Source organism: Molothrus aeneus, chromosome 3 (assembly GCF_037042795.1).
Source record: "Molothrus aeneus isolate 106 chromosome 3, BPBGC_Maene_1.0, whole genome shotgun sequence".
In the NCBI taxonomy this organism is placed as follows: domain Eukaryota; kingdom Metazoa; phylum Chordata; class Aves; order Passeriformes; family Icteridae; genus Molothrus; species Molothrus aeneus.
This window is the reverse complement of record NC_089648.1, coordinates 72,944,333-72,971,973: the sequence shown is the minus strand read 5'-3', so window position 1 is coordinate 72,971,973 and position 27,641 is coordinate 72,944,333. Positions and strand designations below refer to the sequence as shown.

The following is a 27,641-nucleotide window of genomic DNA, read 5'->3' as shown; positions in this document are numbered from 1 at the left end:
TTTTTTCTCCTGTTCTCTATTTCAATTACAAGATTACACAGCCTTTTAGATTTGCTTTAGCTTCCTTTATAGGCTCTAATACAACCTGACAAAGTGAGAATTGTGAAAAGTCCTCCTTCTCTCATAGTTTGCCTTCTTTGACACTCAGTGCATTTACACCCTCCAGCTCATTTTTCCAGAACAAAGAAGGGGTCAAATTTTTCTGCCAGGCACATTCTTTGCATCTCACTTGTGAACAAGAGCAAATGTGATAATTGCTCCAGCATGGATGAAGAAGAAAGTCAGGAAGCACAGTGAACAGAAATGTGACTCAGGAAAACCCAGGCCAACCTGTGCCAACGCAGGAGGCAGATCAGCCTTCCTGTAAATAATTCTCTCTTGGTACAACAAAATTTCTCTGAAGTGCACACTGAGGATCAGGTAAGTGTTGCACTTACAAGGATTTTCACACAGGAATTTCTTACTTCCCTTAGCACCTCATTTTATTCCCTCCCTGCTGCTTTAACTTCAGATATTATCACTGACTAGAAAAGGGGAAGCAAAAGTCTTGGTAGCCCCTAAGGAAGTGAATTCACAGCTGGTAAGGCCCTGCAATGCAAACCAGCCAACTCTGATCTTACACAAGTCTAGCCAGTTTAAGGACTGGCAAAGTTGGCATGAAGTTAAAAAGCACTTTTCAGCTGTATTTAACTATGGAAACAAGTCTTCTAAATTCACCCCTTTTGCCTGGATTCAAAACTTTCTGATTTCCAAGATTCTTCCAAATGTTTAGGTTTTTTCTGTAAACATAGGCCCCCATGGTTCCAGTGTAAGCACACTAAAAATACAGTGGCCAGTTTACAGAACAAAAAATAAGTTTCTTGCAGTTCAAAACCTTTACAAAAGTAAGTAATTGCAAAGCTGCAGTAAGACCCACCCAGACAGACAGCAGCTCCTGATTTCCCTGTTTTGTGAGGGGAATAATTTTACTCTACTTCTGTGATGCTCCATCTCCTCCCACACAAGCCATAGCACCCCAGAGTAATTGATGTTGCACAGCAGAATGCTGAGGACAGGCCTGCTCTGTTCTCCTTCCTTGGGGGTACAATCTCCAATTCATCTTGGAAAGCAGGTTTTAGGGAAGGCTTGGGGCTGCCCTCTTACAGTCCTCAGTGCTCTCAAACTCCTGAGGGCAGAAGATGAGGAGGTGGAGTCTTCCCTGTGGAAGACTTGAAACTTTTATCACCATTTTGGGGATGGTGACATTCTGCACAAGGAGAGGTCCCGAAATCAGAACCAGCATGAAATGTTGCAGGGCTCTAACAAAGCCATTTCATTCTGCTCTCCACTGGAGCCCATTTGTATCCCACACCAGTGCCTCCAGCCAGAGCACCTCACTGCAACCAGGACACTCAGGGCAGGGTGAGAGAGAAGGCAGGCCACACTTTGACCCTTCAAGCGCTGAACTGAATCTCTGTGTTTCTAGCCCCAGAATTCACAGTTCTGTAACCCAAATTCCTTAAAGACCTAGGTGGTCTTAAAAACAACACCATCTACTTTTTGATGTATTATACACAACAATGTTCACAGACAGACTGTGTCAGACACATTCTTGCCAAAATGCCATTTATTGCAGTATACCTTTACATGGCATACAGATAACCCAATGTTGCATCTTCTGTCAGAACTCATATTTCATTTGTACCACTTAAATAACCCAGAATGTCATGTTTGTTTCACAAACTGTCAGTTAAGACTACCAAAATATACAGTTTTTTTCCTTTCCCCCTAACAAGGTTGTGAGGTACAACTGAATTTTACTACTTTATCTTCCTGTGCTTTACAAGAACCTTTTCATAGATAGACCTATCAAACATTTCTACATTCCTATACAAAGCAAAGAATTACAGCTGAAATTAACACCATCTGGTCATTGCATTAACCTATAAAAATTCATTCGGTAAAAAAAAAAACAAAACAAACCCAAAATAACGAAACAACTGAAAACAGAACAACCCTAACAAAAAAACATAATGGTTGTTGCAGTTTTACTTAAAAAACCAGCCAGCTACACATATGCACAAGTTCTCCACGTGCATAAAGAAGAGTTTGGAATCAAGGTATTTTGGGGTTTTTTTCTTGTGTTTGCAGCGAAGGCACCAATTTTAGCTGCATGGCAGCTCAGGAGTGTTTTATACTTCATTTAAATTACACAGGTTTTAAAGTTTGTCTGTTAACATGCAACATTTGTACCAACTGTTGCAATATTGTCCAATGTACTCTGATCATTCCCTCTAGCTCAACAGTACAAATATTTACATCAGTTGTAAACACTCCTCCACCCACCCCATACCTTCTGCACTGAGTGACGAGGAACTGAAGTGGCAAGAAGTTACCCAAAGGCAGAGCAGAAGTAAGGCTTGTACAGAACACCACACTTGTGTTTGCACGGTTTGAGATGCTCTGGAGAACTCCAGACCCCCAGTGAGGCCCCAGTGCCTGACATCTGACAGCACACTGACCACACACAGCTTCAGGCATCCAGACTGTGCTCAGGGGGTGCTTTTCTGCCCTTACTAGACTGACATCCCTGGAGTGGCTTCTCTCCAAAGTGCAGGAACAGCTTCCAAGGAGCCGTTCCGGAGTAGTGAGAGTCAAGCACACCAACTGTTGTATCTGTTTAAGGCCACCTACACTCAAGCCTTCCCCAGGCTCATTTCAGATGCTTCTCTACTTCTTAGCTGCAGCCATGAGGTGCTGCTCCCCACCTCCCAGCCCTGTGTGCCACGGCACCCTGTGGCACAGAGGGCAGAGCACGTTCCGAAACAGCCGCGGTGACCAGAGGTGCTACAACACGGCCCCGGTCACCTGCTACTGCCCGGGGTGAGATCAGGCAGCAGGACAGCCAACCTCCACTCAGCACCTAGGAAAGGGAATGTCTGAGATGAGACTGCTTGGAAAAAATCTACTTCTTACCTAAGCCTTGAGAGAGAGAGACAGAGAGAGAGAGAGAGAGAGCGGAGCATGTAGTGGGACAGCCCAACACTATTGGCAAAATTAGCTCTCCGCTCAGTTTTGGGGTTCTTGGGGTTTGTTTTTTGCTAGTGTACGTACCAGCTGCTTAGGAACTGGTTCTGAGTATGGGATAATGCTTCCAAAATATAAGTTATTTTAAACCATGTGACAGTCATTTGTTTACCCTGCCCCTCACACCTCCTTTTGGCAGAGATCAAGTTCAGCTTGATGTTTCATAGGCATTAAGTGCTCCAAATACAGCTGTCAGAAAGAGCTAGAGGACAGCAGTGTACCAAATGTCTGCCCAGCACAGCCACTTGTTACACTCGAAACACATCTATGAGTTAAATAGGAAGGACCCCTGCTATACAGAGTGTGAGCACTGGTAATTGGTTATTCTTGCTAGCCCTTTCCCTAAATATCAAGAGTTTTATACATACAGTGCTCCCTTATCTTCTCCCCACCGCCTGTCCCAGCAGTCTTTAGATAAACCAAGGTGAGTTTAGGAACTTGCAGCTCCAATTCTGTTAAAAAAAACCAAAAAAAACACAACAAAAAAACCAAGTTGTGCAAGAAAGCAGGGAATGTTCAATGAATCCAGATCTACTTTGTAGTTAAAAAATTTCCAATGGCAAAGTGGTAAGGGCAAATAACCCAATGATCATATGGCTTAAGTTTAATGCAAAGCACACTAGGAGGTCCACGTGCAGGGAGAGAAGAGTCCAAGAAAGATGGAATAAGAAGTGTCCTGAAGATCAGTGTTTATGCATAGAATTCCTCTTGTTTGTGTGGTTTTTGGTATCCTCCATTAGACTGTTTTGGTTCATCCAGTGAATAGCTGCCTTCATCTTTTTTCTTCATTCTGTACAGCATAAATGCAACTAGAAACACTGCAAACACCAAGCCTACAAGTCCTCCAGCAATAACACCTGGAAGGGGAGAAAAAGACACAGATTACTCTAAATGCCATACCAGATAGTGCTACTATGATTTTAAGTTTCAGATTGCTCCCTACCTATCCCTGGCTTAATGACTTAAATTAATGTGTCCTTCTGTCCCCTCCCAAACCAAGCACCTGCTCAAATACAGCAGCCAGTCCCAGGGACATGGATCTCCCACTGGGCTATGCTGCACAGCACACAAGGCTATGGTGCTCAACCCTGGTAATTTGACTGAGGCAGCAACAGAGAAATTTTACTGTAACTTTTCAGAGGAGTGAAGGAAGAGGTTTAAACAAAGTTGCAGATAAAGCAGCCACTGCTAGATGCTATTAGCAGACTAATATTTGCCCCTGTTAGGGTTTTGACATGACAGAATCATCACCCTCATTTCAGAGGTCTAACATAAAAGGTTGGCATCCTTGCTCAGAGATGTATTTGCACAACTGCAGCTTCTTCCAGGAGACTCCAGGAATCTGCTTTTACCAACTAGAAATCCAAAATATTTGGTACCTCCAAGAACTTCTTTTCTGTCCATAATTCCCGAGGCTCCTGCTGCTTTGGCATTCCTCTCAGAGTCAGCCAGTACTTCTGAGTTCTGGGTGGGGAGAAATTCCTCGTCTTTAGTCAAGATGAAGTCTCCCTGTTGGGACATACAGGGCAGGTTATTCATGTTTCTCATCATGCCTGTCTACCAACATAAACCAATCACTGGTTTTGACTAATTAACACCCATTCCCACCAAACAAACTTAGTACATGCTACTTAAAGACTACATGTTCCTGCAAAGGGTGTCAGAACTGTTAGTCCTCACCGGGTCTCCAGAGCCAACTTCAGAAACCTCCTCATGTGTAGGAGCGACATCCTCCGGAGCTGTGGCCGCGGGGGTGGCAGCCACCTCTCCCTCACCGTGGACAGTAGAGTGGGGCTCAGGGACATCCTTGGTGTCTGGCACATCAGAGCTGGGGATTTCAGGCTCAAGCTCATGGACCACAGCAGAGGCTTCTGAAGGAGTCACATGAACCACGGAAGGGAAGTGAGCAGTAGGACTTCTCACTGTTGTTGTGACTACATGGCTTGCTGGTTTCCCATCAGGTGAGCCCAGGATGGATAATTCGTCCTTCACAGCTACAACTGGTTTCTCTGTCACTGGATTACTGGTTGCAGAAGGAGATACTGCTTCCTTTTCAGTTCTGCTCTCAATCCCATGAAATGGCTGCTCACTGAAATCCACTGGTGCTGCCACTACTGAGGAATTAGTTGATTCTCCTGGGATTTTCCAAGTGTGAGACTGATCAGTCAGGGGACCTGCAAAACAAACAAACAAAAAATATTACCCTTGGCCAGTTTAGAGGCCTATTATAGTATCTTCAGGACACTGGTCTAAGGAGGATGCTTAACCTTCACAGTCAATTTTCATAATAACCAATGTTCAGTTTTTAATTCCTCATCCTTTTCAGTGGAATAAGGAAGGGACAGACCAATGTGGTATTCAGCAATACTTTGTTAGTCATCTGCTTCTCCCCAAGCCAAAAGTGCCTGTTTGTAGTGAGGTTGACAAGGGAAATCTGCTTTGAGTACACTGACTCCTCAGTGTAGATATCTGAGTCTTTTTCCATAAACACTTTTGATTCAGAGCAGTCACACCTTCAGTCTCAACTGCATTTGGAACGGATTTCAGGGTCTTAATTTCTTCAGAGTATAATCTAAAATACAAACTTGTGGCTGGAAGGAAGCAGAAGCATAGCATGCTTCAGCTTTCAATAGCTTGCTCTTTTCTCACTAGCATCCCCTCAACTTCAGTACTGAACACCAAGGGTCTCTCTCATGCAGTCTAACAATCATTTTTATAGACTCTTCCCCCTACCCTAAATCCCCCTTATCACTTATAAATACCTATGGCCCATGGGAACATGCACATCTGATGACAGATAAAGTTTGTACTTGATACATGTTGGTAGGCTGGGGTTTACACACCTTCAAACATTATCTCCTACCTGCTCATAAAGGGCCTTGTTATGATCTCTCTTCCCCATGAGTGAAGAATCACTCCAGTTTCATAACATTCTTCACACATCTCACAGTAGCAGTCACATGGAGTCTACCTCTGCTTCTGCTCCCTCTCAAGTCTCCTACAGCTCATTTTCTACTAATTGCTAGAATCTCAAGGAATACAAGATTAATAGATTAGGCTCTTTCTCTGTTCCCAGCTCTCATATTCTGGGGTAGGTGGGTGAGTGGATTCCTCTCTCAACCCCCTTCCCTTGGGTGCTTACTGAGATCTCAAGTGCCACATCCTAGAAGGATCAAGCACTACCAGCACAACTGCTAATAACTCACCTGCACCTGAACCTGAGAACGCGTCTTCCTCATCACCAGATGAATCAAGGTCTTCAGGGGGAAGGTCCAGATTTGTAGTTTGCTTTAAAGAGAAGAGCAAAAAGATGTGTCAGTGATGAGATTGAAGTGATCAGGTTGCTTGCACAGAGTCTTCTAGGGGTTCCAAAGGTCACACAAAATTTTTGTTCAGACTGCATTTTTTCTTCTTCCCTCATTCCAGCTCCCCTCCCCAGAAGAGGAGCTCTAGTGTTGGAAAGGTCAGTCTTGCTGTCTCCTTTCTCTGCACTGCTTCCAGGCTGCAGTTGCTTTGGCAAAGAAGAAAGCAAGGAATGCATTCAGTGTTACATCCTGGGAGCAGGCAATGCCCAGTCCTTCCCAGCATGTTTCAGGCGCTGACTGTGCCTTCCCTATCTACCAACCACTCCATCTGCAAATCACTGCATTAATTCTAAGGAGCAGAAGGGAAGGCAAAATAGTTTGTCTTCTTTCCCTTTATGACTCAAATACTGTTCACATATCTGAAACCAAAGCACTTAGCTTTGGTCTGAGCTAGCTAGAAGGAGAATCCAAGTCCCTTTTTACTATGTGTGGGCACTCAAAATAAGTCCAGAGATAGAAGCCAGCCTTCACTGTTGGAGAATAAGCCCTGAACTTTCTCCATTTACACTCCAAGGAGTGCACTGCCCAGCACTGAATTTCAGTTGCTGAAACAAGAGGCCAAATCCCTGTTCTATGGCACTTGTTTGTCAGAGCATACAACACTCAAAGCTACTCAGGATCTCCAAAGAAGACAACACTCTTTCAGTGTTTACTAGTTTACTAATTACAGAATGATTATTTCATGCATCTCATTGGCCTGTGCTGTATACACTTACTGCTCCTATCACTACAACATGCCTGACTCTCAGCTCATGACGAGCCTCAGGTTTATTTCTGCAGGGCTACCATTACCTAACCAGTCATTTTCCCTTCTCAGATTTCAAACCAAAACCCTCTAAGTCACTTCTTCCAAATTTCATCTTTCTGACACCCAACTACATTCCCCGTTTCCACAAATTTTGACTTCTAGCCCATCCTAAAGTCACCTTTGTCACCCCTTTCCAGCACTGCCATCTGCAAGTTTAGATGTCACATTGACTCATCCAAGCTGTGGGATCCCTATGATCCCAAGAAGTGCAAAGTCTCATTTTATTATGTAAAAAAAGGACACATATTCTTGCCACCAGGCCCACTGAATCTCTCTAGCTTGCATTAACACAGTGTCACTTTAAAATGAATATAACATTCATCCTCATCCCAGGGAGAAGTTAGCCAGCACCATTATGTATTGTCAAAACAATCCAGCTATTTAGTTGTCACTTTATTACCCACAATGGATGTGTTTATTGGTCCTATCTCCTTGTTATTCTTAAGATACCAGGTCTATCCATTTTTCTCTTCCATCCTTAATACTTTATCCATTCCCCACATTTCCACAGAACTAGTTTCCAAGGTGGTTAACTAGCCCATTAGATTCTACCTCTCTGAAGACAAGTAACTAAGTTGCCACCAGCCTATTCAGCCCCAAGATCTTAATAAGGCAATTATTGTAGCTATGATTTTTTTTTAATAAGAAAAAAACTAGGAATAAAACCCCCTCATACAGACATACATTTTTTTTAGCTCTTTTCTTCCCTACTAAAAATAAACCCCAAAGTACTATTCCTTAAGCTTCTGCAAGCATATTTCTAGAGTGAATTGCCCTTCGATCTCTTGCTTAACGGCAAGACATGAGGTAATTTTGACTTTTAGATTTGTCCCTGCTTGTTTGCACTGAGCTTTTGCACCCTTACACAGAAAGTAGGTCAGATAAGTGCTTCCCATGTGTTTTCCTTCTTGTGTCCAAGGGTGGTGACTCACACGGGCTGATCTCACTTCACTTCAAATATTAAAGAGTACGAACTGTTGGTGCATAAAGAATAAAGAAAGAACTGCCAGGCTGCCCAACTCAGCTCCCTCATGTACCCTTCCCAGTACTGTCAGAAGATAAGTGAGGCCTTAGAAATGGCACTGGTTTTGTTGATGGGGGGTTGGAGACCATTTTTCTCTCTCACTTCTCACACCAGCAGTGGCAAGCACAACCCTTTGTTCTTTCACTCAGCCTGGCTGAGTGCAAAAGGGGAATGTGCTGCTAAAGGTGGGGGTTGCATTCTCCTCCCAGTGGGAAAACTTCCTGGAAGCAGCTAGAAAGCAAACTCTCCAGCTTTTTATTGAAGTAAGGCACTGCCAATACAGTTTAAGATTGTATCACCATACACATTCAGCTAGGATCAAGGCTGCCTTCCCCCCAAATCTGAATATTCAGGGGTAGCTCATATAGATTTCCAACACCTGGACAGACTGATTGCCTGCAGACCTCAACAATCCTCCTGAAAGGATCACAGACTGCCAAGAAATAAAATGGCAACTCTTGATCTTGACTATTGACCCTGCACCCCTTTGCCTTGAGGGGTTGAATAGGTGTGGCTTGTTCAGCTGTGCCACATTTCCTTTGCTCTTAAGGAGTGTGTCCAGCCACCCTACCTTTAACACCTCCCCACACACCTGAGCTCCGAGCCTCTTCCCAGGCTGCTGCAAGCTCTGCTTCTCCACAGCCTTTGTTATGTACCCATTTGAATCCTAGTTTGATTCCTGTATCTGAGCAGGGATAGTGAGGGCCTCCTCAGAGGAGAGAAGCCCAGGGCAGCTCAGCCTAAACCAAGGGACACCCGAGGTGTTCCAGGGCAGAGCTGTCCAGCAGCTGCTCAGCACCCATTCTCCAAACATGACCCACCAACCCCTGAGGCTGGCTGCTGCACTTAAGAATAATAGAAAACACGAATCAGGACCAGCAAAGCCTGCTTTCCACAGTTTTATATGAGAACTTAGTGAAGTTACATGTCCCCAGGGGTCTTGTCCCCTCGTCCCAGCTGCTCCTCTGGGCATTGTGGCACCTCCCTTTAATCAGGCAGCTTGAGGCTTGGGATCTGAGAGGGACTTTCTTTGGCCCAAATACTCAAGGGAAGTACAGGATTATGCACATGTGGATAGCAGTCAGAATACCCACAAAGTGCTGTAATTTCTTGACATCATCCAATTTCATGACACACGAGCATTAAGGAACATTTGCCCAATTTATGTAACTGTATGGTTATATAAGGACTACATTTCTTGCTCCATAAATTACAGCTACAATGGGCATAAAAGATGGTTACCTCCCCACAAAACACAAGTACTGCAGAAAGGCCATGCTTCTATGATGATCTGCTGCTGAAGGATTTCAGACACAGCAAGGTTAGAAAACACTGACTCAGGACAGCATTGGAAGGGACTGAACTAATTTGGGTTTGCATCAGGAAGACAGACTGTGCTGTTCAAAGAACAAACACCTCATGGTCAAGGTTTTTCAATGACCTTTTACTAAAGCTGACTTACACCAATGGGAAAGGTTTTGATTAGCCAGGAGGATTAGGGGTACAGAACACTGGGTTATGCTATCATACAAAAGAGCTGAAAATAATTCCAGCTTAAAACAAGCTTACTTTACCTTTCAGAGAGTGGATCTTGGATGGTATCTCATGTACTCTAGTCAAAAAGTCATTACATTCTTATTGAGCACTTACAATATGTTGCTCTTTTACCATTTTACAAGCTTGTATGGTTTTATTAGCAGTTCAGACAACTGGTTGGAAATACTTGTCCAGTCCTTTTGATTTGCTGTCACTGAATTCAGTTGCATGTGAGGGCTAAAATTTTTAACTGTATTTTTGATATAATTTAACCAGTTCTCATTAACCAGTGGAAGACCCTCTTCCACAAGGATCAAAGCAGCCTGTTTAGGGGAAACCCTGGGGTGACTGTTAGCTTCTGCTCTTGCTGAGCACTGCATTGTTGCAGAACAATAGTTATTCAGTTCTGCTGGGACAACCAGAAAGCTGCTTAGTGGCATCTTCAATTTAATCAACAATGGGCCAGGCTTTCACAACTCATTAGCAATATTATTGGATCCAGAAGGCCGACATAATCCAGACTTTTTTTCTTTTTTAAAGTATCATTTTTAACTATTCTTCAGTCTTCATCTTGGTCAGAGTCTCAAAGCATGGGTCCTTCTGGGCTTATCCCATCAGCTGCTACAGAGCTCCCTCCTGCTACAGCAGAGATCTGAAGCACTCTCTCATGATGAGGGGGAGATTTGTAGTTGATTAGTTGATCTAACCCTGCCCCAACTGGGAACCACATTTATTTAATTTGATACATGCAAAAGGAAAGAGCTTTTCTCAAATTGCTCTTTGAGGTAAGCAAAACCACTAGCTTTGCCACAAGCTGCTACAAGCCCTTAACTAGATTAAGGATGATTTGTATCCAACTCTTCTTAATCCAGTTAGTGATCTGCAGTGTCAAAAACACTTGGAATCCTCCATTATCTGAATAAAGCTGTTAAATTTGCACATTTATTTCCCCTAATAAATCCTTCTTACTCAGCTGAAAAAGAATGAACTGTAATGAGCTCTCCCACCTCAAACAGCTCCCTAACCATCCTGTGAGAGTATTGCAACTGCATGGGAAGGAAAACCAATAGTTTGCTCTTGTTTAAGAGATATTCAAGAGCAAGACAAACATTTGTCCTGTAAATTGGCTACAATAGAGCATCTAGAAGAATACTTTCAAAAGGATTGGAACAATTAATTCTTAAATAAACTCAAACAGAAAGGTTTGTCTTTCACCTTTTCCTATACATTGAAGAGCAGAAATGCTATCTGAGGCAGAGCAGCACGAAGAGCTCTAACCTCAACCTAATATTGGTATTAGTGTGGGGGGAAGACAAAACCACCTGCTGAAGGAAACTTTAGCTTTGTTAAGCCTTGATATTCTGCAGTTAATAGCCCATGCACAATTAACTCCAATCCCAGATGTTCATGGTCAGGAGACAGCTTCAATGGTTAAGGTGGAAAAAGAAATTAAAAAGAAAACCACCCAACAATCAAAAAAACCCCAATCATATAAAACCCACCAGCAGCATCCTCACCTGTCCCCCTTCTTTTACATACATACAGACTCTGGAATTAAGTTGGCCATGCAGACCTTCTCTTTAACAGTCCGCCATAAATTCTGGAATAGCAGAAAGAGAGCTGATGCTTTTATATGGTAAGTCAAGATTGAAGCTTGCATGCAAGCCTGTTACTCCAGAACTCAGCAGCAGTGTGGCACCACCTCACCTAAATTCTCTTGCAGTTGTTTCTCCTGCTACTTCACTGCTCAAAATAAACCCTGGTGCTCCCTGGTAATCACATAGGTTAATGAAGTATTTCTCTTCCTAGAGGAGCCAAAGATGCAGACTAACAGCACAGGCCAAGGACAGCTACCAACCACCCCACACACAGTTCAAAGGCTGGACAGCCTAGATTTAAGCAGTATTTTATCCCTGGATAGTGTTCCAATCAAGGACTGCTGTGACAACAGGAGTGTTGGAACTTTACGGTCCCTTCCAACCCAAACCCTTCTATGATTCTACAAACCAAGTCACCAGCACTTCTCACTTCCTAGTGCCTTCCCTGTTTCAGATGGTGGTGTTCCCGAGCCCTCAACAACCTTTTGATGTGTATCAACAAGCTTCAGCATCCCCACCCTTCCATCCATCAATCTGTGCCACATGCAGCAAGGCTGGAGAATAGCTCAGAGGGTGCTCCTTCCACAGAGCAGCAAGTGGAAAGCAAAGGGAGCTCTTTTGCTCAGCAAGGCAAGCACCATTTTAGCAGAAAGAGGTAAGCAAGCCAGTTAATCTGGCTGCTTGTCTATCAGACCATTATTAGTGCAAAGAAATATGGAAAATCTTGGTTAATTGCATTCTTACTGGTGTCCTCTTCTATTTTTGCCTGGTGACTTGAGAGAGGAACTTTCTTTGAGGGAGTTATGTTTGAACTCCCTGATCATTACACAGTAGTTTCCTCTTGGCACTCAGCTCTCAAAGGCAGCAAAACACCTTCCAATAGCTGCTCAAAACAGGATGAGAGCTCTTAAGATCTATTCCACTATGGGGAGAAAAAAACAGACAGTAAACTGCCCACTGTTCACTAGGCTGTGATCCTACTTTTCTTCCAGCTGTAGGAGCATACTCTGATCCCCTGCACAAGAGGCAGTGACCAAGGAAGAGCATCCAGCTGCTCCACAGGCAGAGCAGCCAGTGCTTCTAGAGGCTCCACACTATTGCCCAATCAGCTTTACATTTTCTCCTTAGAGTGACAGCAACTTTTTTAATTAAGTAGGGCAGAAACACAGTAATCAACATGCCAAGAGCAAAAACGAACCAGCCTGTCGCCACCAGGTTAAGTTTCACACTGTACAGCAGGGCCCTTTTAACTCCCACCTCCCACAAGAGCATGTCACTTCATGCTTCCTGGACCATCCCCTGCACGTCTGTTTGTGCACTTTCATGGTGAACCAGATCAGGGAACTGCTCCTGTTAAACTAAACAAAAGGAAAAAGAAAAAGCAAAGGGAAAAAAAAAAAAAACCCAAAACAAACCTCCCGCCCCTAAAAAAAAAAAAACCCAACCCAACAAATCCAAAGAAAAAAGAAAAAAAATTAAGAAGAGGATAAAATATCATGCAAAGAATTTTCCGGCAGGACCAGTTTCCCAATCCTACTCAGTGCATGAATGCCCAAGTGTTTGTGTTGGCACAGGGCAGAGCGTGGCAGCCAGTGCTGCTTAAGCATTCACACAGGCTCACAGCCTGCACTCTGGGCTGCTGACACTCATTCCCCAGCCTGCCATGCATTATGGAAATGCACATCACCAGACTGCAGGCAACACGCAAATCAGAGCCTGACTCAGAGGGCCACACAGGTTCATACAAAAATGAGCAGGGACAGGGGCTGTAGGGAGGGTTCTGCAGTGTCTGCTCGTGGATCATGTTTGTTCCAAGGTCTGACAGCAGTGCTTCTGAGTTCTCCCAGTCCTCCTGGGAGGCTGAATACACGGTAGCAAAGGCTACACAGATGTGTTGCTCAAACCAGAGCAGTTCTGCTTTCATCCTGGGCCACCTGAACTTTACAGGAGGCCCAGTGCAATTGCCATTTATTCCTGATAAAGAGTACACTGAACATCCTTCATCAGAGAGGGCTGAGCAAAGCTGGAGTAGCTGGAGTCCCAGAGGGCCATGGATTCCTCAGCAGGGGAAGCTCATGGCCATGCCCATGGCAGCAGGGACAGCACAGCAGCTGTGCATGGGAGCCCTCTGTGCCAGCAGTGCACAGAGCACCGTGCCAGCTCTGATGCAGAAGAGCTCAGCTGCCTCTCAAGTACCTCTCAGCCAGCTCCACCAGAAGCCTGCTCAGTTCCTCAGCAATAGAGAAGTGAGTTACAGCCTGTGCTCCTGCTTTTTCACCTGGACTATGTATTAAACAAGGAAGTTACTACACACTGCTTTCACCCACACCAACCTGCTCCTTCCAGTGAAGCAATGCAGCCCAGGCCAAAGACTGAATTTCACCACAGACCAACACATGCACAGACGTGGCACACAACAGGCACACAGCTTAACTCTGTATCACTGACAGGCTGTCACAATACGGCCAAAAGTGGGGGTCCCTTTTGTCTCCCACGTTCAAGGCAGTTGGTGCTTTGAAGATGCAGTCTAATGAGAAAGCTCATTTCCCTGCAGCTAATCTCAAGAGAAGCAGCCAGTTCAGTTTTATGTTATAAACCACTTTTCTTTAAAGATCCTTCCCTGCAGCTCTTTAACATACTTGATAGTTCAGGCATTTGTTGCTTGAGCTAGCAAAAGAAAGCCACAGCCAATATATAAGCTCAAAGGGTTGTGCAAAGTAGGTGCACCTCACTGAGGCCATCCATCCTGGGAAATTAATTTCAATCTACTTAAGCTGGCTTGAGAGATGAGCACTGAGTTGCCTAAGTCAAGACTAGGCAAACCTAGCTTGTCTTAAAACCCTCTGACTGAAAGTCACCAGCACTTCCTACTTCCTAGTGTAGCAAAACCAGCAGGGAAGAGTGATTCTTACAGCAACAGCCACTTCATCTGCTTGTTTAGAAAGGAACAGACAAGGAATTGCTTGGTTTCAGCAGAGGCTAGAGGTGAGCCACCCATCCCTGAAACCTGACAAAGTAAGGCTAAAGAGGGGAGCATGCTGGCAAGCAGAAAAATCTTTATGGAATGGAAACCTATCCAGCAGAGGACTCCAGCAGCCCAAACCCACACATTGCCCACACATACTGGTAACTACAGCACAGATAAATGCAACCCTCTTGCCAGCAGAAGAAATGAGAAGTGACAGGATCTAAATACCTGCTGCCTCTTCCTCCCACACACTTGCAGCCCCTGCTGTGGAGTTCAGGTGAGAAAGAGCAACTCACCTCACACAAGGCATCAGCAGCCACAGCCACTTTAAATAAGAGACTGGACTTTGCAGTGCTGCCTTCAGCACATATAAACACACTGAGCTTATGTCTTCAGCATTCTTTGCCAATTATTCCCAACCAGCTGACCTGTGGTGGAGGCAAATTCCTTTCCTTGCCCCATCTCTTGACAGCACTCACCCTGTTCAACAATCAGCACTGAGAAGTGTCCTTGCAGTTAAACTTGCTGCAGAACCAGAGATCCTGACAAGTGCAACAGTGGGCTGGGGAAGCCAGGCTCCTTTCTCCACGCACCTCAGAAACCATCCAGCTCCCAGAGAAGCAACCAGTGGCATTACAGCCCTGAGGCTGCTGAATGGAGCCCAGGACTGGGTTTGAGGCAAGAGCTGCAGGTGGTGAGTGCTCCCATTTGTTCCATTTGGGACTGACTTGTCCCAGCAGCCCTGTGCGCTCCAAATGCTCAGTGTGGGGCTGTGGGCCACGTGCCAGGACACTGAGGGGCTCGGCCCTGCATGAGGGATCTGGCCCTGCATGAGGGGCCCGGCCCCACACTCGGAGGAGGACCCGGCCCGGCCCCTCGCGCTCCTCCTGGCCAGGCCGTGGCTGCAGGACAGAGCACAAGCCTGCAGCACACCAGTGTGGGGGCATGGCAGAGGCAGCTCAGAGATTTTGGTCCCACAGGAGCACAGCTTGCTCTTGTCATCTTCAGCCAGTCAGCTCAGGAAGTCCCAGCTCAGAAATCAGAGGTGTGCCGATAGCAAAGCAAGATGTGGTCTGTGGCATCTCAGGTCTTCCAATTGGGGTGGTGGCACCCTGTGCATCGCTGATGTCTCTCAGCAGCATCAGAACACGTGGGCCTCTGGCCTAGGGAAGCCTGTTTCCTGGAGAGAGATGCTGTGCAACTTGCTTGCTGTAACTACTACCCATTTCAAATGAGCTCCATGGTAGCTTTAATGTGATCAGCAAACTACCACAAGCAGTGCTACAGCTGCACAAGTGCTCTGACCTGAGCAGATGTGATCCCAGAAGTCAAAAAACACCTCATCACTATGCTACACAGTATTCTGAGGGAGAAAGACACTGTTCTGCTTCACCTGAGGAAGAGAAGCCAACACACAGCCAGGAACAATTGTCAGACAAGAGAAAACGCAAAAGCCTTCAGTGTCTAGACACAAGGATAGGAAAAGACTCAGGTTCTTATTTCAAGAGTTTCCCTCTTCTCCACCCTGAAGTCCAGCAATTACCTAAGGTGAGATATGCCAAGGAGCCAGGAGACCAAGCTCTAAGATTTCTTGAAGGATCACAGAAACATTTTCAGTCTACTACTGATGCATACATGTTTCTAATTTGAGCAAATTGCTTGCAGTGCTATATTAAATTAGTGAAATCCAAGTTTCAGATAAAAATCCCTAGTGTATCAAACTAAAAAGCCTGTACTTAGGGCAGGACTTATGGCTCCCAGCAGCTAGGATGTTGTTTAAACCTCAGCAGAAAGATGAACTTGCAACCCAGGAGTACCAAAAGTCTCAGCTAAAGCCATTGGTAAACTTAAGTAAGACTACTTAAACTTACAAATGCTTGGCCTTACAACAGCAAAAAAGCTGACCAGGTGTTCCAATTAGTTACAGAGAGTTACAGTGGAACTGCCCAGATAATGTTTTATAAGAGGATGTATTCTGCAGCAACCGGATATGGACAGGACAACAAAAGTTACCTTCTGTTTGCTCACATCTCAGTGACAGAAACACCTGCCAGCTGCCAGGCCTGCTGCTATCAAACTCTGCTTTATCTTCCCAGCTGATCTGCTCACACTCTAACTTACACCAGCTCCTTCAGATCATGACAACATCCCAAGCCTCAACAACCCAAGACAAAGCCTCCTTGATTGCTTTTGTGAAAATTCCACATTTTCTTCAGAGGGTGCACAATGAAGTCTCCAAGGCTTGTGAACTTAGTTTTTGCTACTGTCCTGCAGTGACAAGACCTAAGCCAGGACAGCTAACAATCTGTATTTTCCATACATGCATCCCAGACATGTTTTCCCTTGGAATGCTGCATTTCAATATAAATCTAAAACTCAACTTCCCAGCTGCAGCATCACCACCAGCCCTTTCAACCACAACCCCCACTGAAGAGCTGATGAATCAGGGGACTGGAAGCACCCAGAAGGAGCCGCCTGGCTTGAACAGGCACCAATGCAATCTCTCTCTCACATGTGCACACCAGATGGCAGAACCAGGGACATCCCAAAACCTGATTGGTTGGTGCTGTTGCTTGTCAGTCTGGCACAGAAGACCTTGACTACTTGCAAGGGAGCTACAGAAGCGAAACTTAGGCAGCAAAATGAGCCAAGAGTTGGCATTCCACAGCACCCTTCTGATTTGGTCACAGCTAAGCTCCAAACAGTTCTAAGTGACTCTGTTCTTGCTCAGCAGGGCTCACAGCAACCAGCACCAGTCTGCTAGGAATGAACTCATGAGTCCCAATCGACAGCCAGTGGCTGCAGTGGCTGGACTCACACAGACCATGCAGGCAGCTTTACATTTTGGGTTTGACCCAATGCAAGGCAGTTCCTGCCTCTTGGCAGGTCTTACACTAGCACACAGTGGATTCAATGATCCTTGTGGAGCTCCAACTCAGTATATTCTATAATTCTTGGTGTTCTTTTTATGTTTGTTTCTATGGCTCACCACTGCCAGCTTAGATCTGATGAAATCAAGTCTCTCCCCTACATTATGAGGCATGCTATCAACATTGTCTTATCCACAGGATCTCAGTGTTGACTAAGCCAAGGTTGTTTATAATGCACAAGTCATCCCTGTAACAGAGGCAGTTACACTGCCATGACTAAGCCATTCCCTAAAGGACTGAAACATCTCCCCCTGAAGCAGGAGGCACATCTCAGATCAGGAATACCCTGTTTCCCTATCCCAAGAGTCTTCTCAAAGAGGCACTTTCACCATTACCCCCTCCTTCCACAACAGTCCTGGCAGCTCCTGAAGAAAAGCACCATGCAAGTGTTGTGGGTGCTACTGGTCTCCTTGGAACAAACAGCAGCAGATCAGGTGGTCTTTGGGCACAGGCTGGACCACATTCCACTGAGTTATTCTAAGGTGGAACACAGGTCAGACTGCATGGATTCCCTCTGAGAAACATTCATGCTCACAAGCACTGGAGCACACAGCCAGGGATCTACCCACATGAAATGGCACAGACCAAGCTCACAGCACTCCCTCCGAGGACACTAATGGTCTCTGTGCTCAGGTTTACAAAAGCACTGCTAATCCTGCACATGCTACAAAGATCTGACAGCAGTTGCACCATTCACAGTTAAATTATGCAACACCTCAGTGAGATTATGAGATCTGACTGGTGTACTTCCATGCTGAGTCACGAGGGTGTTGAAGTATCATTCCAGTGATGAAGCACCAAATGAAATCCTCCCACCAGAAACGGTCTTGAAAAACCCTGCTGCTGCAATTGTGCTCCAGTCACCTACGGTTCCACTCATCTAATTAATGGACATTAGGCATTTCTTGCCCAAACACCTACTGGATTAAACTGACTCTGACCCAGTCACCCAGTTACACTGTTTCACACCACATTTGCACAGCAGAGCCGTGAATGAGGGACTGTTACAAGGTGAGATAAATCAGAGCTTCCTTTTGATCTCAGCTGTTATCCAAGCCTCATCTGCTGTCATTTTTGGGTGTACAGCTTGTTGACCTGTCTTCCCCAGGGCCTTCTTTCAGAGCAGCCATCAAATCAGGTGGGGAGATTAGAATTTAGTGGGAGATGCTGCCATGCTTGTGCACTCGGGATGCTCTCCTGCCTCATATGGGCAACTGTAAGATTTCAAGCTGTGATTTGGACATCCCTGTGTTTTACACACCTATACTGTGAAGAGACAAGAGCCACTTCTGTTCCATTAGACCACTAATGCCACTGCTGACAGACTGACAGGCACCACAACAAGTCAATAAAACAGCACTAAAATTGCAAGGCAAGGTGAATGTTTTACTACCAAGTTACTCCTAGCACAGCATGTCCCCTAGTTCAGACCAGTTTCTGTCAAGAGGTGCCATCAGCATAGCCAAGATGTGACATAACAACAGATCAAACTCATAGGACACTGTTTGAACATCACTAAGTTGAAGATATTTCATATATATGAATAAATGTCTGAGTCTACTCTGTGACTACCAACTCTAGCCAGCACATTATCCCTCTGAATAAAGCAGAGCACAAAATGCTGAAGGACCACTTTATGGGCCAAGTCTAAAAGCACAGGCTGAACCACTGGCATGTACCAGCACCATCACAACAACACTGAATGCTGTCCCAGGTGTGCAGTATTCACCTCACAACCCTCAGCTGATGGATTACACAAGACTTCTCACACAACTGTACTTGCTCAGCTCTCTGAATTATCCAAAATAGGCTCAGTTTCCAAGAGAAGAGTTGTGGTCCTCTATTGTGAACTTTCACTTTCTTGTACTGGATACTGCAGTTTTCTCAACTTCATAATATTCTGGGCCGGCAGCCAGAGACCCACTGGCTACATCATACTAGTAAATTAAATAATATCAGAGAACATCCCCAGGCACCAGAACACCACCAATACCATCATATTATTAGAATGATTTATGGCATAGTTTTGAGCCTTGCCAAGCAGTATGCCCCCAAATAAGCACAGGAAGGTTCTTAGCAGGCAGTCTGCTGAGGGGGGTGCATTACAGAATGGGCCAGACAATTAGATTTCCTACACAATTGTGGCTCTAGCATTTAAGTTGGTCACAAGACACCTTGTGTCTAACATGCTTTACTGTACTGGGTTTGCATGGTAGGATTTTGGTAGCAGGGGAACTACAGGAGTGGCTTCTCTAACAAGACAGAACTTCCCCTGTGCCTGACAGAGCCAGTGCCAGCCAGCCAGGACAGACCCACTGATGGCCAAGGCTGAGACCATCAGTGACACAAGCAGTGCCTCTGGGATAACACAGTCAAGAAGGGGAAAAAGTTATTGCACAGGAGTAATTGCAGCCAGAGAAGAGAGGAGCGAGAATATGCGAGAGTAGCAACCCTGCAGACCGCAAGGTCAGTGAAGGAGGAGGGACAGGAGGAGCTCCAGGCCCCAAGCAGATATTCCCCCGCAGCCCCTAGTGCAGCTGTGCCCCTGAAGCCCATGAAGGTCCACAGTGGAGCAGAGACCCACCTGCAGCCTGTGGAGGATCCCACAACAGAGCAAGGGGACACCCAAAGGAGGCTGTGACCCCACAGGAAGCCCATGCTGGAAGCAGCTCCTGGCAGGACCTGTAGCCCCCATTGAGAGAGAAGCCCACAGCAGACAAAGTTTGCTGGCAGGACCTGTCACCCTGTGGGGGACCCAAGCTGGAGCAGCCTGTTCCTGAAGGACTGCACCCCATGGAAGGGATCCAGACTGGAGCAGTGATTTAGACCTGCAGCCCATGGGAAGGACACACACTGAAGAAGTTTGTAGAGACAAACCTTTTGCAAGGGACCCCACACTGGAGCAGGGGAACACTGTGAGGAGTCCTCCCCCTGAGGAGAAGGAGCAGCAGAGACAATGTGTGATGAACCAACCACAGCCCCCATTCCCCACCCCCTTCAACTCCTGGGGGGAAAAGCTGGAGAATCTGGATTAAAGTTAAGCCAAAAAAAGGAGGGGAAAAATGGGGACAAGGTGTTTTTAAGATATGGGTTTACTTTTTGCTATCCTACTCTGAGTTGTTTGCTAATAAATTCATTTCCCCAAGCCGAATCCATTTTGCCTGTGATGGTCACTGGTGAGGGATCTCTCCCTGTCCTTATCTCGACCCACAAGTCTTTTGTTATATTTTCTCTCCCTGCCCAGCTGAGAAGGGCAGTGACAGAGCAGCTTCGGTGGGTACCTGGTGCCCTGCCAGGGCCAACCCACCACATTTACTTACAAGCACCAGTGTAGGAACATTTGGTGAATCTTTTTAACCCCTTCTGGCTGCATGCTGGGTATAGGGGGGAGGGTACACTGAGCATGGAACACTCTTGAGCTACCAGAGTAACAACTTCTAATTATTCATAATTGCATCTTCCAGCTTGTGTAGAAAGAAGCTCACCAGTGTTTCACAGCTCAATGCAACTACAGATGCAGACCGGGGAACTTTCTGCAGGTTAAACACACTTCAGAGGGAGCCGGTGCTGCTGCAGGATTAAGCCAGCAGCTTTCTTCTGCAGGCCATGAGTCAGTCGATGTGAGAGCACGATAGCACAGCACTCCTTGCCACTGCCCAGACATGCCAGAGTCAGCCTCTTTTGTTCCGTGCTTTGTTCACTGATGGGAAAGTAGTCACGATCTAGATGATTCCTCCGTTAGGACAGAAAGAGATTTAGAAGTCAAAGCTGTCTAGCTGCAGGCTGTTGGGCAAGTTTCGATGCAAGCCTCACCACCACTTTCCACTGCATGGAGGTGCCACTCACATGCTGCTAGAGCCAGTGAGGTGGACAAATCTCATTTGTCCATGAAATCTGCTGGTGTGAGAGTCTCTGTCACAGTTTCATAAGCAACAGAGCACAGCAAGTGAGTGAAGAATATCACACATATTAGCATCTGTGTTAGATATGAATTCAGGCAAGCTTTGTGGTTCCTCTACTTTGGGCTTTACCCATCAGCTTCCTGACTGAAGAAAGCCTGGACTCTGTCCCTAAAGAAGATCCCTATTAGCTGGTCAATGGGATAACAAGTTCTCTCCTCTGCAGATGCTTTTAGCAGAGACTGATGTTTTGGTAGATCAACAGGCTGCTCTGAGCTCCTGTGGTTGTGCAGAGCATAGGTATCAAATCTCCCAGATCACCATGCTAGGGCCAGGGCATACAGCCTCCAAGCTCTGCTGTCAGCTGGATAACAAGTAGCATGTGACAGGCATAGATGTCTCTCTCTATAAATATATACCTATATTTGTATTTCTCCTCTCTTCTGGTCTCAAAGCATAGGAAAAGACAACATGGGATGGGACAATGGGATCCTGTTCCGGGACAGGAAAGAGCCAGGTAGTCTCTTCCTACAGCACTGTAGCTGCTGGCTCTGATCCCCAGAGATCATATTCATACAAAGGCTTCCTACCAGCACAGCCACAGCAGCACCACTGCTATGACATGGAGCTCCACAAGAGCTCTCATCTGGAACTCGTTACATTAATCACCACTTGCTCTCTAGAAAGCAGACTGGCTCCACTCACCCCTGCCCACCTCTGGCTTCAATCTACAGCCTGCTCCTCCAGTAATCCCTATATGAGCAAGGGACTGGACTGGAGCTGCTGCCTGCCTCCGACCAGGATGTGTACAGCCACCAGCATTAGGAACTAATTAGCAAGAGCTTTCCTGTGTACAGCACAGGACAATCACAGTCTGCAGTGCTGCCCAGAAAGCATTCAGCACACTCCCCTTCCAAGTGGAACAGAGTTCAAGTTTCCTTACATTTAAAAGGGGCAACAAGCTCCTCATCACATGGCAGAGTCAGACAAAGAGCAAGCCCCAGTCTCCAGCTATGGTTTGTGTGTGCTCAGGTGATGGAGCCAGTGCACTCTGAGGAGTCCTCATGTGAACTGGCTGTACTCTGCAGAAGGTTGCCTGACAGGAGTGTGTACCTGGGACTGCCCACAGCCAAAAATCAAGACCGTCAGCCTTTGCTTCTACGACTGGCAATCAAGACATTGATATTACTGCACAGGCAGTGTAGAAAAGCTACACAGTGGAGTATGACAACACAGAGCCCTCATGCATGGCAGGATACCCATGAGTAGTTTAAGCTGGTTGGCAGGCAGTTTCCTACATTACATCAGCACCCTTGATTTAGTCAGGGGTCATTCTGCAAGAGCAATCCAGAAGACCTTTCAGTTATTAGAAAAGCCTGAACACCAAGACACAAAATGAGTGGACGTTAAGGAGAACCATGATGCAAAAACATGGGCTATGGAGAAGATAGTTCTGCCAGAGAGCAGAGCAGTAAGACACAGAGGTGAAGCAGCAAGAGTTCTTCAACTGAAAATACCCCAAGGAGTTTCTAACTAGAAGCCTAGCAGGGAAAGCCATGACTTACAACACCTCCATGACTCAGTTGTTACTGCAGCTCCAGTGACTCAACGGGAAGTTTTATTGCCAACTCCATCCAAATCCCACTAACACACTGGTTCCCATCCAGCAGAGCAAGCCTCACTGGTGAGACTGGTCTCAGCAGCAAGATACAAACATTACAGTGGAGCATGGCAAGGAGCCCAAGCTAACAGACTCCATTGGACCCATGCCGGTTCCACAAGACCCAGAATGCCAACTGCAGCCAAGCACTGCTTGAGAAACAGAGAGCTTGGGAAACCACCACATTAGCAGATGTTGCCCCACAAGAGTTGCTTGTAGGAGGTCCAAATGTTATCTCACCTTGAGGTTAGGCTTCACAGAGCAGTAATTTTTCCATGAGCATCCCCACAGTAGAAAGGGCACTGTCCCAAGTTTCTAGCCAGGCCAGATAAGGCTCATGGCTGTGGTGCACCAGTAGCCAGCAGAGCTGCAGCTCAGGTGAAGCACACTTGTCAGCCCTAACTTAGAGACCTGTTAGCAAAGCTGAACACTCAGCACTCCAAAGGAGGCACCACATGCCTTCTGCATCTGAGAATATCTTCTCGACTCAGAAATGAGCCTATAAGAAACATCAGAAGTCCTTTCACTCTTGGTCAAAACAACTTCCCCACAGTAAGTTCACTGCCTGTATCAAAGTCTACAGAGTAACAAAAGCTCCTCTCATCTAATCCACAAATAAACAGTGTCTTTAAATATTACAGTGCTCTGATGCTAACCCAACAGCTCATAACCATCCCCCCCAAATACAACCACTTATGTTTCTGCTCATATATATTTCACTCACTTCAGAATGCTGAGATGGGACCCAGCTATAATCCCTAATTTCTTCCACATTCTTTAGCAGAGCAAAACTACAGTTACACTAGAAGGGAGCTGCTGTTCTAGCCAGCAGCTGATGCTCCCCACTGCTTTGTTAGTTCTGTCCAGTCTGTTTGTTTATGGAGAGAATTACGATTAATTCCCACAGATAAAAGGTCCATCACTTTGAGCTAAATCGCTCTAGATAAAGGCACCAGAGTAAAGGTGTTGTGCTCCTCTATAGGCAACTTGAGATCTAGCCAATAAAGCCTTGACAAAGCAACTCACCTTGCAGCAGACGTGCAGGGGCTGGTCAGATAATCGCCCTCTTTGGCTCCACTGATTACATCGCCTTGACTCTAATGAGGGCTTAAGCGCCCAGCACACACAGACACCTACATTTAGGTGCTTCAGCATCAGCTGAACGCTGTTCTGAGGGACTAGTGCCATTTGAACATAGCAAGCCCATCAATCTTCAGCTGTCAAGGAGTGCTGTATTAGACGTCTTCTACTCTTTATTATCTCAAAGCTATTAGGATGAAAACACTAACGCCACAATGCTGAAGCACTGCAATTTTGTAATTGGCAGTACCTACTCAGGAGAAGGCCCTATCTTCTCCCTCCCAAGAAGCTCCCTCCTCCCTGTAAGGAGGGCCTAAAATCCCAGCTCCTCAGATGCCAGAAACAAGTGTGGAATGTCTCTCTCACAGGTATTAGTATGGTTCTTGGACACAGGAATCACTTCAAAGAAGGTTAGGACAGAGTGCTGGTATACAGGCCACCTGGAGACATCTGAGTACAGGCAATGCAAAACACATACTTAAAATGGACCGATTTTGCTGCTAAAACAGCAGCCTACATTTCAGGTTTGTGCACTAACTTAATTTTAGAAGGCTTACAGATTTCTTGCACTTGCTGTAACATGTCTCAGGTTGTTAGAGAGGATTGTTTGTTTCCAGAAATTTCAGAGTGCTGCCATTAAAACGTTAGCTCTTCTCACCACTTGAAACTGAGAGAAACCTGAAACAAAGACTACAAAACTGCACTAGAGCCCCCTTACACCATACAAACCCCAGCTCATTTGCTGCTGCTTTACTCAGAGCTGACCAGATACAGCAGTCACCATTTCAGCGGGAGGTGGCCACCAGCAAGTCAGTGTTCAGATGGAGCAGCTCTGTTTACAGTGCTAGATGAATACTGTGACACTGTTCTGTGCATACTGTAGAAAAGAAGTGTTTCCTCCTTACCCACCGCCTGCATGTTTAACAAGCAAGCTGGACTACCCAATTTCTTCTAACTAGTTTATGTTCAGATGTGACATCACCCTTGGAAAAAGGTTTGGCCTGCTCTGGTAAGCTTCTGTCAACCACCAGCAAGCACCTACACCAGACAAAACAATCAGAACCCTCCTCCGCTCACCATAGGGGCTGGATTGCCCACTGCCCTCCTGCAGCAGGATCAGTTGGCTTCTGGGCAGTGTTATACCTTGTAAAAGTTTCTATTTTAGAGAATAACAAGGTTAAACTCTTAAAATGGTAAGATGTATCAGCCTTCTAATTTCAAGGAAGTCCATGTCTCCATCATAATAACAGAGGGCAATTACTCTCATAAAGAGTGTTTTAAGCAATAGAGTGTCACCTTGAAGGAGACCAGGAACCTCCCCAGTCATTCCTGCATGTGAGAGTACTCAGGAAGAAAACAATTATTGTTTGGACAGTTTCTTGCTCCTGTTTATTATTCCAATGACAATATACATAGATGAGCCAAGTTACATAGCAACAACCAAGGGCCAAGCCATGTGCCAGCAGGAGTGGCATCCATCCCAACAATCAGACCACCAAGAACCCAACACAACCATGGCAATGCCCATAGCACTGCAGTCTGGCAGATTCAAAGTACTGTGCAAGGCCACCCTGCTTCAACACAAGAGGTTTTCAGACACTCAATGCAAAATCATAATTATTCCAGATGGGTGGGAAAGGCAGATAAGTCCATGTCACTGAAATTCTGACATGGGGAAAAAAGCCATGTGATCACCAGAAGGGAAACAGCCTCAGTGCTGAGTCATCCTGGAGAGCCCCAGGAACTCTGCTCCTCTGTGTGCTCACCCTTGAAACCCCTTGAAAGGCCAGCCAGGCCTGAGCATCTCACAGGCACAGGAGAACTCCAGACAAGCATTTACTTCGTGTCCTTCTCATTTCTAGTAAAGAATATTTATCACAGGGGAATTTTATCCAAATAGAGTACAGAGGCTGCAAATTAACTGCAGTTTCCCCACTTCATTAAGCAGAAGCTTACTCAGAAGTTGAGAGCAGAGCCTTCCTTCCATGGAACAGTGCTGCCTACACTCACGTTTGTAATTTTTAGCCATCTCATAACGACTCACTGCCATGTGGGCCAGGAGGGTCAACGCTCAGAACTATAGGCAAAGTTCACAGACAGAATGGTACAGCAAAACCAGAGGTATTTTGAGCAGCTCAGATCCCACTGTGCACTTTGTTCTGCCACTCCTTATTCGACTGGTGCTGCAGTTTACCCCTAAGCAAGTTTTAAATCAATCATTTCAAAAAGAAGAAACCCCACTAGTTTTACTTTGATGGCCCTGCCTGCTCAAACTATCTCATGCTCCACTTTTTTCTCCTAACTCATCCAAAGGGGAAGACTCCACAACCGGTTCACACTCGGGTCTGGTGAGGGACCACATGGGAAGCAAAGAAGCATATCCCACATCTCAGAAGAAAGCGACGGGACTGGGGCTTTGCGCCCCTCGAGGCGCGGCCACAAGATCTCCTGCCCCGCACCCTCCGACCGCACACGGGGCTCGACGCCGCCCAGGCTGCGAGCACAGACCTGAAGCGGCGAGCACAGCACTTCACGGGGCTGCGGGGCCGGGTTTCCGCGGAAAGGCTCTCGCTGGCGGGGCGGGAGCGGGAGCAGAGCCATGCCCTGTCCGCGGATGACACCTGGCGGCTGCTGCTGCTGCGGGACCAGCGCGCCCCGCGGCTCCGGGCTGCCCCGAGAGCGGCTCCCGGGACACGGCAGCCGGGACGGGCCTCGCTGCCGCGGGGTCACCACGCTCCGGGGAGCGCCAGCACCGGCGCGGCCGTGCGCCCAGCCGGGCAGCACCGGGACCTTTGTTCCAGCGGCAGAAAGCAGAGTCCGGACCACCGTGCCCTGGGCCGGGGCTCTCAGGCACAAAGGCGGCGGAGAGCCACCAACCCGCGCTCCCCGGGGCTGTGCCGGGGCACGGCAGGAGCGCCGCAGCTTCAGGAGCCACCCGTGACTTGGCCACAGCCGAACCACAAAGGGCCACATGCCAGCGCTCCCCGGACCCGCCGCTCACCGCCGCCGGGGCGCGACGCGCCGGAGGGGCGGCGGCAGCATCCGAACCCCCCCGCCCCGGCCCTCCCGGGCGCACCGAGGGGTCCCGTGGCCGGGGGGGTGCGGGGAGCGCCGCCCGCCCGCCCCGCGGCGCCCCGGGGCGGAGCCGCCGGCAGGTCGGGAGCCGCCGCGGCGGGTCTGGTTTGAATTAAGGCTGCCGGGGCAGCCGGGCTGGGGCCCGCCGCCAGCACAAAGGCCACCGCAGCCCTCCACCCCGGCACGGCTGGGCACCGCTGCGATCCCCTGCGGGAACCCGTCGAAGCGGGGAGCCGGGCGGTCCCCCCGGCCCGGCCCGGCCCACCCTGCCCCGCCGCCCTGGCCCCGCACCCGGCCCCGCTCCGCACCCGGGCCTCGCCGCCCCACGTGCGCCGCGCCCGCCCCGCTCCGCTCGGCTCACCGGGACAGCAGCCTGGAAGCAAAGGGCCACCAGCCACAGGGCCACCACGTTTATCATCCTTCCTCCTCGCCGGGCCTCGGGAACGCGCAGCCTGCCCCTGCTTCCCGCCGTCTCCAACGCCGCTCTTGCTCCGCTCCTCTTAGAATTGTTTTAAGTAGCTGCGGGTTTGCTCCCTTTTCTGGTTTCTTTTTTGTTTTGTTTTATTTCCCTCCTTTTTCTACTTCGCACGCAGCCGAACCAGCCTCCCAGCAGCGCTCTGCGATAGCGAGGA

General features: G+C 47.1%; 1 protein-coding gene across 1 annotated transcript; it reads right to left on the bottom strand.

The window, feature by feature from the left end:
- Positions 1-1,594: 1,594 nt before the first annotated feature.
- Positions 1,595-27,641, bottom strand: SDC1 (syndecan 1). Its single transcript, XM_066545843.1, has 5 exons — positions 27,371-27,641; positions 6,273-6,354; positions 4,747-5,240; positions 4,446-4,575; positions 1,595-3,923 (listed from the first exon to the last, which is right to left on the bottom strand). The coding sequence occupies exons 1-5, from the start codon at positions 27,425-27,427 to the stop codon at positions 3,757-3,759; spliced, it is 930 nt and encodes a 309-aa protein (XP_066401940.1). The 5' UTR covers positions 27,428-27,641; the 3' UTR covers positions 1,595-3,756.

Excerpts from the sequence above, each read along its gene's own strand:
- SDC1 (XM_066545843.1), bottom strand. The coding sequence starts at position 27,427 with ATGATAAACGTGGTGGCCCTGTGGCTGGTGGCCCTTTGCTTCCAGGCT. Across the intron at positions 5,241-6,272 it reads GTTCTCAGGTTCAGGTGCAG|GTCCCCTGACTGATCAGTCT; the intron begins GTGAGTTATTAG and ends TTTGTTTTGCAG. Across the intron at positions 4,576-4,746 it reads AAGTTGGCTCTGGAGACCCG|GGAGACTTCATCTTGACTAA; the intron begins GTGAGGACTAAC and ends ATGTCCCAACAG.